This window comes from Bubalus bubalis, chromosome 9, assembly GCF_019923935.1.
Source record: "Bubalus bubalis isolate 160015118507 breed Murrah chromosome 9, NDDB_SH_1, whole genome shotgun sequence".
NCBI lineage: Eukaryota > Metazoa > Chordata > Mammalia > Artiodactyla > Bovidae > Bubalus > Bubalus bubalis.
This window is the reverse complement of record NC_059165.1, coordinates 29,464,228-29,477,804: the sequence shown is the minus strand read 5'-3', so window position 1 is coordinate 29,477,804 and position 13,577 is coordinate 29,464,228. Positions and strand designations below refer to the sequence as shown.

General features: G+C 43.8%; 1 protein-coding gene and 1 non-coding gene across 6 annotated transcripts in view; one reads left to right on the top strand and one right to left on the bottom strand.

Moving 5' to 3' along the window:
• RASGRF2 (Ras protein specific guanine nucleotide releasing factor 2) overlaps nucleotides 1-13,577 on the top strand; it is a 260,971-nt gene that overhangs the window by 225,079 nt on the left and 22,315 nt on the right. For all 5 annotated transcript variants that reach the window (XM_006065110.4, XM_006065111.4, XM_006065112.4 and 2 more), the window contains 3 exons: nucleotides 4,172-4,284; nucleotides 13,022-13,082; nucleotides 13,401-13,504. In XM_006065110.4, coding sequence (XP_006065172.3) covers nucleotides 4,172-4,284; nucleotides 13,022-13,082; nucleotides 13,401-13,504 — 278 coding nt within the window. The remainder of the gene's footprint in view (nucleotides 1-4,171; nucleotides 4,285-13,021; nucleotides 13,083-13,400; nucleotides 13,505-13,577) is intronic.
• TRNAG-CCC lies at nucleotides 450-522 on the bottom strand. The gene has a single exon. It is a non-coding gene; the product is annotated as a tRNA-Gly (tRNA).

Genomic DNA, 13,577 nt, shown 5'->3' with positions numbered 1-13,577 from the left:
AGGTCCTCTTGGGTGCCGTGATGTTTGCTGATCTTCCCTGAAAGCTCCCAGGCTCAGGCCTGGCTCGCTGACACCCGCCGGCGGGTCTGGGAAAGGCGCTGCGGACTCCCGGGGAGCCAGGCGACCCAGGAGCGCCACCTTGTGGGCGTCATTATTGCTGCCTTTGAGAAGGAGCCAGTGTCCCTCCAACACCCAGTATTCATTCTGGTTTCCCATCTCAGGACCTGGAAATGTAGCCAAAAATGAGATTCTAGATAAATTACAAAATGGTTGTTAGGCAAACTTACTGTCCATTACCTACCTCCTGTTTAAATAATCTACCTCCTGTTTACTGCATGTGCCTTTTAGATGTTTCAGATTTCTTTTTTTTTTTTTTTTTAATATTTATTTGGCTGTGTCGGGCCTTAGTTGCACGTGCTGGATCTTCACTTGCAGTATGTGGAATCTAGTTCCCTGACCAGGGATTGAACCCAGGCCCCCTGCATTGGGAGTGCAAAGTCTTAGCCACTGGACCACCAGGGAAGTCCCCAGATTTCTTTTGAGTAGTAGGTACTGTTTTTAACAGGGATTTTTGAATGGCCAATTCTGCATTTTACATGCTCTGGTAAAAAAAAGAAAAATTTACGTTCTAGGTTGTACATCAGAAGATTCCGATTTTTTTTCACTAAGGTTTTGAGGAGCTGCTTTTTGCATGATTTTTTTAAGTGGCCAAGTCTTGCTACTCAGAGTGTGAGCAGCAAAACCCAGGAGGTCATTAGAAAAGTAGAATCTGAGTCCCCATTCCAGACCTTCTGCACCAGAATCTGTGGTGATTCGTGGGCACCGGACAGTTTGAGAAGCGCAGGTGGAAATAAGATGGAAGATCTGTGTTGTCCCCACGCGGCCATGTCCTTAAGGGCCTCATTTCACTCTATGTGATCACATCCATCAGCCTCAGTGGCCCGGGTATGAACCGGGTTTATGGTTCCTGCCTTGCCTGCCCCTGGGTCGGCTGAGGAAGGGCTGAAATCATATGCAGGAGGTCACTTTGAACATGATAAAAGCCCGTGCAAGTGTAAAGGAAAATTCTGAGTGAAAATTCTTATGTTTTGTATTTAGCCATCATTAGCTAACCTGCTTTATATTAGCTACATGAGCAAAGTGAGTATTCACCTGTAACCGTTCATCACACATCAGATAGTATCTGGGCAGATTTCACCAAGTTTGCAAAGATCTTTCTTAGGCTAGTCTTCCCAGAGCTCAGAATAATCAAATTACATTCTCTTTTCCTTAACAAGACCTTTCACACAACTTGCCTTCCTGGGGTCTCAGAAGTGTTCCCGCTGTTGAGCCCAGAATGGGCACAGTAGGCACTGGAGAATGCTTGTTGATTAAGCCATTAATTAGCCCCCAGCGAGGTCCAAACACCGGCTTGATGTCCTTCACAGTAATCCATTTATGATAATCAGATTATTTGCATCATTGAGAGATTCAACATAGCTCCAGGACTCAGTCATCACAATAATAAGTATCAAACATTCATTAAGCAAAGATGCTGGATGGCTGAGAAATCCTTTGATAGTGCATGAAGACTGGGGTAGGTGAGATCATTAGCTGTTTACAAACGTCACTCCCATTATATTGGAAATGGTGGGAGGAGGAGGACAAAGGACAAAAACAGCAGCAGGATATTACTCTCTTTTCCTTGCATACATTTTAAAAATAAAATCAATAGTCAAGAAGTTGTTGGGCAAAAAGTAGGTGAAATTTTAGGAAAACGTATCATCTGAAAGTGTTGCTTGGACCCTAGTGGCTCCTGCTCCTGAAGAAGTGGTACTGATTGTCAAACAGTGAAGGGGAAATACTGAGAAAAATTAGTGACACTTTTTCACCAAACTGAGGTTTACAAATATTCAATTCAGGTTAAATTAGACTTTTGTATTGTCTATAATTTGTGAAATTATGGACTTTATGCCCCCAATTTACTAAATATGGGCTTCCCAGGTGGTGTTAATGGCAAAGAACCCGCCTGCCGATGCAGGATACATAAGAGACGCCAGTTCAATCCCGGGGCCAAGAAGATCCCTAGAGGAGGGCATGGCAACCCACTCCAGTATTCTTCCCATGGACAGAGAAGCCTGGCGGGCTACAGCCCACAGGGTTGCAAAGAGTCAGACACTACCGAAGGAACTTCGTATAGTAAAAGTATGCTTCTTTATTGGATCCATTGCAATGAGCAATATTTTCTCTAATCATTTAAAAGAAATCAGAATGTAGTGCTTCAAAATTACTTTCTCTAAAGTTAAAATGTTCTTATAATGAGTAACTTTGTGTAGTAGGGAAAGTAAACCATATGCTGCACGTGCAAAGACAGTCCGTCAGAGTCAGATCTGAAAGCAAGGTGTGGTGGCGTTCAGTTTATCTCTGAGTACCTGATAATCCCAGGATGCTGCCAGTATGCTGTCCATGTTTTACAAGAATACATACAATAAAAGAGTGTGAAAAAACTTGAGCTTAACTTTTTGAAATTTTCAAATCAAGAGAAAATGCCGGAATAAAATAAAAGGTGTAGCTACACATCTGGAGTCACTAATGGCTCACATTTTTACCACGTGTGTATTCTCTCCCCATCCCTTTCTCACGTTTTCTCTCACTCCTCCCCTCTCCCCCAGGGACCTGCTCTTAAATAGCCCCAGCAAAATGATCAAATTCAGGACAATGTAACATGGATAGGATGCTCTCAACTGGTACATAATTCTAAGCTGTTGCAGTAATGCCCTGTGTAGCATTTCCCCCTCGATCCTGGATCTAATCCAGGCTCACCTCTTGCATTATCTGTGGTGCCTTTGGTGTCCTTTAAACAGGAACAATTTCTTAGTTTCTTTGTCTTCGATGACATTAGCATTTTTGGAATGTGCAGGCCAGTGCTTCCTCATAATGCAAATGTGAGATTATGCATTTGGTGCATAAATGATGATTCTTCACAGAACATTACATTTGTGGGCCCATGATGTTGGTTTGCTCCATTCCTGTGACAGTAACTGATCACTGGGTTCAGGTGACATCTGTCAGATTCTCCCTTTGTATTTAATCATTTCTAATGGTGGTGTTGCAGGGGAGAGGGTACTCTGACACTATTAATTCTGTTTCCCTATAAATTGTGGCATCTATTCATGATCCTTACCTGATAAGTTACTACTGCTTTGGTCAAAAATGGTGATTTTCTAACTCATATTCCTTTATGTTTATTGGAAGTCCACTGTAAAGAATACTTTTCTCTTCTGCCCTCTTCATGTATGTGTCTATTTGTGTTTGTGGGCATTAGTAGGGGCTTGCAAGTTGTTTTGACTCGGCTGGGTATTACTACTCTCATTCATTTTGGTGTGCATGTGGTCCTACTCACCTTTGCCAGGTGGGTGCCCTTTCATGATCACTCCTATGTTTGTTTGACACGGCCTCATGGGTGTGTATCGTTTATTCTTTAGCATACCTGTATTGAAGTTAATTGCAGAATTTATACTTTGAAAAAGCTTTTTCTTTTTTAAAGCTATTGCTGTGCCCCATCTACTGACTCATGGACCAATGGGAAAACAGACAATTAAATCAGCCCTTAGAGTACAGTGAGTTATGACAGAGTGCATCACAGGAACACTGAGAACAAGCTCTCCGTGGCTTCGGGTCAACTCAGGAAGGCTCCTAGGATAAAGCACATCACCTCCTCACGCTGAAAGATGAACAGAAATAAACCTGGGGAGAAGGCAGTGCTCCAGGATAAGGGAAGCACACATCCTTTAAGGAATTCCTGTCTCTCAGGGCTCCCCTGGTGGCTCAGACAGTAAAGAATCTGCCTGCAATGCAGGAGACCCAAGTTCGATCCCTGGGTGGGAAAGATCCCCTGCAGAAGGAAATGGCAAACCAGTCCAGTGTTCTTGCCTGGAGAATCCCATGGACAGAGGAGCCTGATGGGCTGCAGTCCATGGGGTCGCAAAGAGTTGGACAGGACTGAGCACAGTCAGCAGGGCCCCACCCCAAACCAATTAAGTCAGGATCCCAGGAGGGGGAAGCGTCTAGTTTCCATACATTTTAATTTCCATACGTAGCTTCTAGAGAATTTGTTACGAGGAATGGTGTCGTGTGTCATGGAGCTAAACCCTTCGGAACTAAAATCTTAAAAATCCACTTCATTTTTTAGGACTTTGAACTCAACAACGAACTAAAGATGAACGTCTTAAATTTGCTAGAAGAAGTTTTACGAGACCCAGATCTTCTTCCCCAAGAACGGAAAGCCACAGCGAATATCCTAAGGTAAAAAGCACTTGCGGGTGCCTGTTAATTACCCTGGCTGATTTGTGCTGTGTTCACAGATGATGGGATCCTATCAGTCTGGAAGCATGTGTATTAGACTTCTGAAGTGCAGCTACAGTTCTGTCCTCACTGGTAAAGCTCCCTTGGAAAGACTTTGGTCTGGGCGACATACCTGTGTGCAGGACAGTCGCTCCTGTCTGTCGGGCAGACAGTAGTTTACTGTAGAACCAAAAGCCTGGAGGATAGTCTCTGGAGGGTCCGGCGGGTGTTGCAGAGGTGTTTTCCCCTCAGGTGTGTTCTGTTTATCACAAGCTCACGGTTATGGGGGGTGGTGGTTGGTAGCATTTCTATAGGAGTCTCATGTAGCTGGTTTGTGGCTATGCCATCATAGAGCCGCTATACATTTTCTTCAGCTTATTTCATTGGTCCCGAACCCATTTTACCATGAGTGTCTTCGTTTTTAATACTGTTTATTTTTTATTTGACTGCAGCGCGTCTTAGCTGCGGCACTCAGGGACACTCGCTGCAGCGCCCGCGCTCTCTAGTTGTGGAGCGTGGGCTCAGTAGTTACGTCGCCCAGGCTTAGTTACCCAGAGGCATGTGCGACCCTAGTTCCCCGACCAGGGATCTAACCTGCATCTCCTGTGTTGGAAGGTGGATTCTTAATCACTGGACCACAAGGGAGGTCCCTACCGTCGGCTTCTTAGGTGGAGATTTCCACATCCTGCAGGTTGTATGAATTCAGACCCTGCACTTGTGTGTGACAAAGTCTTCAACTTTGGGTTTTGCTCTGGAGGCTGCTTGTGTCCCATTACACCCAGTGGCCAGGCAGGTAACAAACTTTCTCGTGCCTCCTGAACTGATGAGTGAGCTTTTTCCAGTCCATTCTACATGAAGAGGGCAGCCATTAATGTCTCTGTGCGGACACTTCAGTTACAGCTTCCACCTCACTTGTGGCTGTGTGTCTGTCCCTGCATGGGGTAGGAAGCCTGGGCCTGCTCCTCCTTTATACCATTCTGACTTTTAGCTCCCTCTGCATCTGCAGTGGAAAGAACCCTTCCTTTCGTCTATACTTGGCTCTATTGTTTCTTCATTATCCTGAATGCTTGTGTGTAGAGGAGAATCCAGTTTAACTGAATCCATCGTGCTTTTGGAGACCTCTCCAAAAGAAAGAAGGCCGTGTGGAGATGGAGCAGAGCTTGGAGTAATGCAGCTGCAAGCCAGAGAGTGCCAACGATTGCTAGAAAACTTCCAAAAGCTGGGGAAAAGCAAGGAAGCTGCAGTCCCCAACCTTTTTGCTACCAGGGACTGGTTTTTTTGAAAGACGGTTTTTCCACAGACTGAGGGTGGGGTGGGGTGGGGATGGTTTCAGGATGATTCAAGGGTATTACATTTATTGTGCACTTTATTTCTATTATTATTACATCACCTGCACCCCAGGTCATCAAGCATTAGATTCCGGAGGTTGGGGACCTCTGCAAGGAGGGATTCCTCTTTCAGAGGTTTCAGAGGGAGCATGGCTCTGCCAACACCTTGTTTGGACTTCAAGCCTCTAGAACACTAAGACAATGAATTTGTTGTTTCCAGTCACTTTGTTTGTTGTACTTGTTTAGGGCAGCCCTAGGCGTGCTGCAGTCCATGGGGTCGCAAAGAGTCGGACACGACTGAGTGACTGAACTGAACTGAACTGAGGAAGCCGTTAAGGGTCTTCAGTTTTTCCATTCTATGAAAACATCTCAGTAAACTTTGAGACTCTGTTACTATGCTATCTTCAGATTTTAAAGTTCTAAATACATCTTCAGATAAAGCCTGGTGTTGGTGGATGAGTGGTTACGTCTTTGAGTGACTGCTGTTCTTCTTCTCTTCGTATAAACTGTTGGCTATGCTCTTTGTATTTAAAGCATGGATGATTGAAAACTAGGTTCTGGAAGTGTGGACCCCTAGTGACATTTGACCAAATAGCTGGCAGGAAAATGGAGGTGATCAGACTGGAAAGGCTGTCAGGCCTGGGCGATTTGAGGCCTTCGTGTTGCTTGTCCCCTCCCAGCACCCATGCCAGGCATCACCGATCAATCCTGAGCACTCTCTGCCTGTGCCCACACGTGAGCTCAGAACTCAGCTGACTGGCACTTCTACTTCAGACGAACTTTATTTACCATCCCAGGTCTTTATTAGTCATCAGGCTTAAGATGTACAATTTTTTGTCCTGAATAAGTGACCTAAGAATTAGAGGTGTAAAACCAGTAACGAATGGAAATTTTAATAGATGGTGCAGCCTGGGATTGTAACATCTAGCTGTCTGATTCTAGCTTTTGCAGGGGGGGTCACAGGTTTAAATCTTGGCTCAGCCACTAATAACTGTCGAGTTTCTTAGTCAATCTTAACCTAATTTTTCTCATTTATAAAATGGGGCTCTAAATACCTACCTCATGGGGTTGTTGTGAAAATCACATGATGTAATATGTGTGAAGAGGTTATACCTGAAACATACTTAGCACTCATGTTACTGCTACAGGCATTATTATTAGAAAACACTGACAGTAGCTCTTGGGAAAAATAGTTTCTGCTATCAGGGCTCTACAGCCCAAGTAAAACCAGGCTAGATCTTTAGTCAAACTCAATTTGCCTTGAGCTTCGTTATCGTATCTGTAGAAAAGACATCATAATAATTTTGAAAACCTATAATAGAATACAATCTGCAAAAATATTAAATCCCTATACCGTAGTATACCTGAAACTAACACGATATAGATCAACTACACTTCAATTAAAAAACTAATTTACTATTTTACAATAGTAAATAAATCAACAAGTGAATGCAATTAAAAAATCATTAAATATATACTTTAAATGGGTGGATTGTTTGGTATGTGAATTATATCTCAAAGTTCTTACCAAAGCAACCTCCACAGTCATAACCTACTTACTGCTATTTTGTAAAAGAAAAAACAAGTTAAAAAAAAAAAAAAGCAATTCCACCGATGGGGTGCCCCCTAGCTGCTCACGCAGAATTCTAGTTTCTTTTTTTTTTTTTCTTCTCTGAAGGTACACTGCTATTTATTGACTATCTTTCTTTTTTTTTTTTTTAATTTTATTTTATTTTTAAACTTTACATAACTGTATTAGTTTTGCCAAATATCAAAATGAATCCGCCACAGGTATACATGTGTTCCCCATCCTGAACCCTCCTCCCTCCTCCCTCCCCATTCCATTAAAAAGAATACATTTGAATCAGTTCTAATGAGGTGGATGAAACTGGAGCCTATTATACAGAGTGAAGTAAGCCAGAAAGAAAAACACCCAGAGGGATAGAATTCTAGTTTCTTGTAGAGTCTTTTCAGGTGTTCTGAAAGTCCCAAGAAATGTGCTCAGGAACGAACCCAGTGATTTTTCTGCCTCAGCACCTTTATTCACGCTCACAGCTCCCAGGCCATTTGAGGAAGACCCCTTCCAGCACCGCCACAGTTTCTGTGGAGATGCTGCCTGCAGTCTTGTGAAGTCACCATTTCCCTATTGAAAAGCTGAGAAAGACGCCGCCTGCCCCGTCCCTGTGCCCCTGGGCCCCAGAGCAGCCTCCCTCAACCCAGAGTCTCTGTCTTTTGTGAAAACAGCTCTTCCCACGTCTTTCCTAGTTCCACATCTTTCACTGTAAGAATTCAAAAGTCACTCATGGAGCCTAGCAGGGAATAGATGTTACACTCCCCTGTCCATTTTCCCACTTCTGACCATCTTTCTTCCCATGAAGCCCAAACAAAAGCCTTTGTTTAGCCCTTAACATAGGGACATATCAACTGAAGCTGACAGATACAGATACTGGTCGGTCACCAGCCCATCAGCTGAGCCAACAGCCAGATCCTGAGTCCTAGTTTGGGTCAGCTGAGCATCTGGGGCACTAACTTATCTTCCCAACAAGCTAGTGAATAGATTTGTGCAGTAAACCCTGCTACAAGAAAACAACTGGTATTTGATTGAATTTCTCCTGCCAAATAATTCATTCCACTTGCATCATGTTTGAGGATCCCTGGAAAATCCCATGGATGGAGGAGCCTGGTAGGCTATATAGTCCATGGGGTCGGTAGGAGTCGGAGACAACTGAGTGACTTCCCTTTCACTTTTCACTTTCATGCATTGGAGAAGGAAATGGCAACCCACTCCAGTGCTCTTGCCTGGAGAATCCCAGGAACGGGGGAGCCTGGTGGGCTTCTGTCTATGGGGTTGCACAGAGTCGGACACGACTGAAGCGACTTAGCAGCAGCAGCAGCAGCAGCAGCCCCAGCACATGATTATAGGAGGAATACATCATAGATTCGTTTTTAGGGTTTTTGATAATTTTCCATATCAAATACTTATGTGTGTGAAATTTATGTTTTTAAAAATCATACCAGAATAATTAGAAAGCATAGTAGGAAGTAAGACCTAGATAGAACCATCAACTGAAGGAATGTTATCGTTCATGAAATCTCTTTATGAAAAAAAAAGTGTGGGGTATAGGAGAAAGAAACAGAAAGCAAAAGGATTATTTAACAACTCTGAAAAGTGTGAAGATTTTCCTGTTCATTTCTTAATTTGAAAATAAACAGGGAATTACTTTCAGCTGAAACCGAGAGAATTTAGTAATAAACATTTCATTGCATTTATGGACAGCTGCCTTTAAAAAATGTATCAGAGCATGGATAGCAATGGGCTCAAGGAAGCCTGGCAGGAAGGAAAGTCATGCCTGAGAAAGCACGGGAAGGTATGAGGTGGTCTGGTAGGTCCCAGTAGCAACATGAGATTAACCCATTCACAAGGTGGGGAGGAGCAGTCTGAGGCAGGCCATGCCACGGACCCAGGCATCCAGTCACGGCAGCAAGCAAGCAGCCCAGAGGGTGTGGAACGCTTTGAGGGCAGAGGCCGGTGCTCTTGACTCTGTTTTTAAGACTACATGATTTCTACATTTGAAAGAGAAATTTTCTAGCTGTAAAACTTGCATAATCCCACTTCCTCTTAAGTTTTTTTTTCCCCTGGTATTGCATTATAGGTCCACAAATATTAAAATGATCATACTGCATGATAGAAACCCAGGATCCCGGAGTACTCATCAAACTCCAAAGTAGTCAGAAGACTAAGCAAATCCATCCTCTATTGGAACTGGACAGAGTTAGGGAGGCCTTCACATCCGACAGGAACTTTTCTGAACATACGTCCCAGCGAATATGTTAGGATTGGGAAAGGCAAAAAAAAAAAGTCCTGATATTAAAGATTTAGATGTATTCAAGTCATATAACAGTGAGACATGACACATGTATTTAAATGCATGATACATTAATACAGTACAGTGAAAACTTTCTGTGACGAACCATCTCCACCTCACACAGGGTCATGGAGGTTACTTTATGATGAAGAAGCTTGATTGGCATCAGTAGTGTGTGGCCCTGATTGTGAATAAAAACCTCCGCTGAAGACTTTCATATTCCTCCAATGTTGTCTGACTAGCTGGCTTCTGAATCTATGTAGTATAGTTTTTTGTAGACAACTAGCATGCCACTGAATGAAAAGAAGCAATGATTGACTTCTTGGATGGTCAACTGGAATGGCTTCAGTCATGACAAGGGGACCCACAAACCTCACACAGACCCTAGTAGCATCAGACTTTTTTGAAGAAGAACTACTTTATTCAGATTGTTTCATACAGTAAACCAGATATTCAAATGAACAGGCCAGGATAAATGTTTTCCTTGGTTTCATTGAATCAGTTTACCAGAATCAAAGGAAATTCAGGAGACTCTGTTTCTGTGAAACTTTTACATCCAGCTAAGGTACTCACATGTGGAGGTTTACACGTTACAGAGCAAGAGTATTTTACGTGTGGGTGTTTATGTCTAGCATTTATTTTGTTGAGACGCATTAGAACTTTTACACCAAAATGACATCTTGCCCCTATTCCAAATGGTTGTCAGGGGTTACCTCTCTTACTAGACAGAGTCTGTGCACCTCCTGGCTTGAGAATGTCTTCAAAGATAATCATCCATTAAGTTTTTTACTTTATAGTCACTTCTAATTTTGGTGTAAAGTGTTTTTTGACAGCTGGATCATCCTCACTTATTAAACACATTTCTACATTGTTTTGAGCTATTTCCTTGGTTCACATCTACCTTAAGAATTCAAAACTTGCCATCACTGATGAATTTATGGGTGGGCATCAAATTCTGGGGCTGGTTCCTTAATGATAACACAAAAATCTTTTGTAAAACAGCAATGTCACATGCTGTTTTATGGCAGAGTATACATTTCTATTGGATAAGGCAATGGCACCCCACTCCAGTACCCTTGCCTGGAAAATCCCATGGATGGAGGAGCCTGGTAGGCTGCAGTCCATGGGGTCGCTAAGAGTTGGACACGACTGAGCGACTTCCCTTTCACTTTTCACTTTCATGCGTTGGAGAAGGAAATGGCAACCCACTCCAGTGTTCTTGCCTGGAGAATCCCAGGGACGGGGGAGCCTGGTGGGCTGCCGTCTATGGGGTCACACAGAGTCGGACATGACTGAAGCGACTTAGCAGCAGCAGCAACAGCATACATTTCTATGGTTATCTTTAATCTTGTTGGGGATCACAGATTCCCCAAAAGAATATAATGTAAGCCATATCCTTCCCCAAAAAAGAAATGCATGAATATATGCACTCATTTGTATGTCATTTCAAAAAGGTTTATGGACCCTTAGAGATTATTTAGTGATACTCTAGGGTTAAGAGCTTTTGTTCTAAGGGGCCCTTTCGAAAGAGATAGCATTTATTTTGATCTATAGAGCAGAGATTCTTTTGAAGAGAGAAATATTAGGTAACTTAATGGGACCAGACATAGCTTGGAACATTAGGGTAAGATCACTGAGGAAAGGAACATTTGAAAGAAGTGAAATAACTTCTGGACCATTTCTTTCCAAGTAAAGAATATTGCCCAACCTCATAAAAAAGATCTTTTCCACAGCGACGCATAGTTATGTGGCCACTGATCTCTCTCCAGGAACCTAGACTTCAGTAGAAAGAATGACATGCACTTTGGGAGAGCTTTCCCCCTGTGTCTGACCCTTAAGTGTGAGGTAACAGTCTTTGGAGAAGGAGTTGTGTTTACTTATTTTTTCCTCACCTTCATCTGCCCCTTAGCATATGGTGACTTTTTCTTCTCACAAATGATATGGCTAATTGCAGACAAGAGGATTGCCACTCCTCTGAGCTAGGAGGATTCTGCTCCCTGGTAAATAGCCTAGAGCTTTTGTTAGAGAGAAGGAAGACAGAGGAAAGGGAACTGACCTTTTTTGGTGTGTGTTCTATGCTGGACTCTGGAAGCAGTGCCTTTCATAAGCCTGCTCATGACAAGCAAGAGCAACAGGGAAGCAAACTGAACCAAACCCTGAGCCAGTTAGTCCATTTCATTAAACTTTTGTTTCCTCATCTATAAAATGGATATAATAAAGCTTTACTTAAAGCAATTTTTTATGATACAGGAGAGAGTGTGTGTCAGATGGTTAGCACATTCCTGGCACATAATGGGCATGCAGTTACCCACCTCAGTTGATTTTGTATTTTTAAGGGGATAGTTTTGTTTTAATCCATTCAGAACACAACAGAATATCATATCATTGTTGCTTTTTAAAACTAGCATCCTCCAACAGACAGGCTACACAGCTGGGCAGTGTTTAAATTTTTTTAATACTTTTAACACGATTGTGCCTTCACTTTAGGACACCTAAAGTGTTTGGCCCAGATAAAAGTTATATAATCAGGATCTCTGATATATAATCAGGATTAAATAACCCTGGACTCTGAACTCCTGTCGGACACGAAGTGTCACTCTCACTCTGAAACCAGCACCTGCCTTAACTTAGGAATTCTTTTAATTCATTTGTCGCTGATCAAAAATATATTGGCTGACAGCTGAATAACACCAAGTGTGGGGATGGATACAAGACCAAATGTGTCTTGGGAAAGCCCAACTGGGAAGCAACAGGGAAGAGTTTGCCTGCTGGTCTTTGCCTGGCATTGTTCAAACTCTTGATACTTGGAAACTCTCCTGAGCTTCTGTTCTGCCTGTGCCTGGGGAGGGGGCAGCTCTGCATCTTCTGCCTCAGCACCAGCGGTGGGGGGGGGGGGCGGTGCAGGGCAGGGGCTGGAGGAGTGTGGACGGAGCACTCAGCCTGTTAGAAACCCTGACTGCCGGCAGCGCAGGGTGCCCGGATTCCTGGCGCAGGTCCTCTCAGTAAGGCAAAGCCCAGGTCACCCTCTGCTTCGCTCTCACGGTGGGTGTTTTACTTACAACCTTGGGCTTCCCTCGTGGCTCGGATGGTAAAGAATCTGCCGTTAGTACAAGGGACCCGGATTCAATCCCTGAATTGGGAAGATGCTCTGGAGAAGGGAATGGCTACCCACTCCAGTATTCTAGCCTGGAGAATTTCATGGACAGGAGCCTGGCGCCATCCATGGGATCCCATTGTCGGACACGACTGAGTGACTAACACAGAACTTTTGTGTACAGCGGGCTGACTCCTTGTTACAAGTCAGCTCTCTTGATGATCTTCTTCTGCCTTTAACATGTGCATTCTCCTGTTTTCTGGACCCCATGTCTTCAAATCAAGTCCCCACAGTCTCGTAGACCCAAACCCTCTGACTTTCCACCCTGGGGGAAACTGAACTGCATTTTTGTCGTTTCATTCCTGGCCTGTCTATGTTCTTTTCATGGAGGATACTTTGACTTTTTTTAGGGCCCTTTCACAAGATGATCAAGATGACATCCACCTAAAACTAGAGGATATAATTCAGCTGGTAAGTTGAGCCATAGTCTTATCCTGCACAATTAATTATGTGTGAGACTTAACCTCGCAAAGGCAGGCACTGTGCCCATGGCTGGTAACTGGGGTCCGGACTATATGTTCTATCCCTGAAACTGTGTGAAAGGGACCAGATTTGGCTCGGTGTTTAGCATCATGGTCCATGATGTTATTGCTGCCTGATATCTCTGAGCTCTCCACCTTTTTCTTCAGAGCTGGAATCCGGGGTGGACTTTGTACTTCAGCAACTGCATTGAGCTGACGGGTACCTGGCTTCTAGGTGTGTGCCATTCCCTGCCCTCATCTCTTGCAGACGGACTGTCCGAAGGCCGAGTGCTTCGAGACCTTGTCGGCCATGGAGCTGGCTGAGCAGATAACCCTCCTGGACCACATCGTTTTCAGAAGCATTCCCTACGAGTGAGTGTGCACCCACGGCCGCAGTGCCCCCCCCACCCCGCTGCAACCCCATGTGTGTGCACAGAGCTATGGC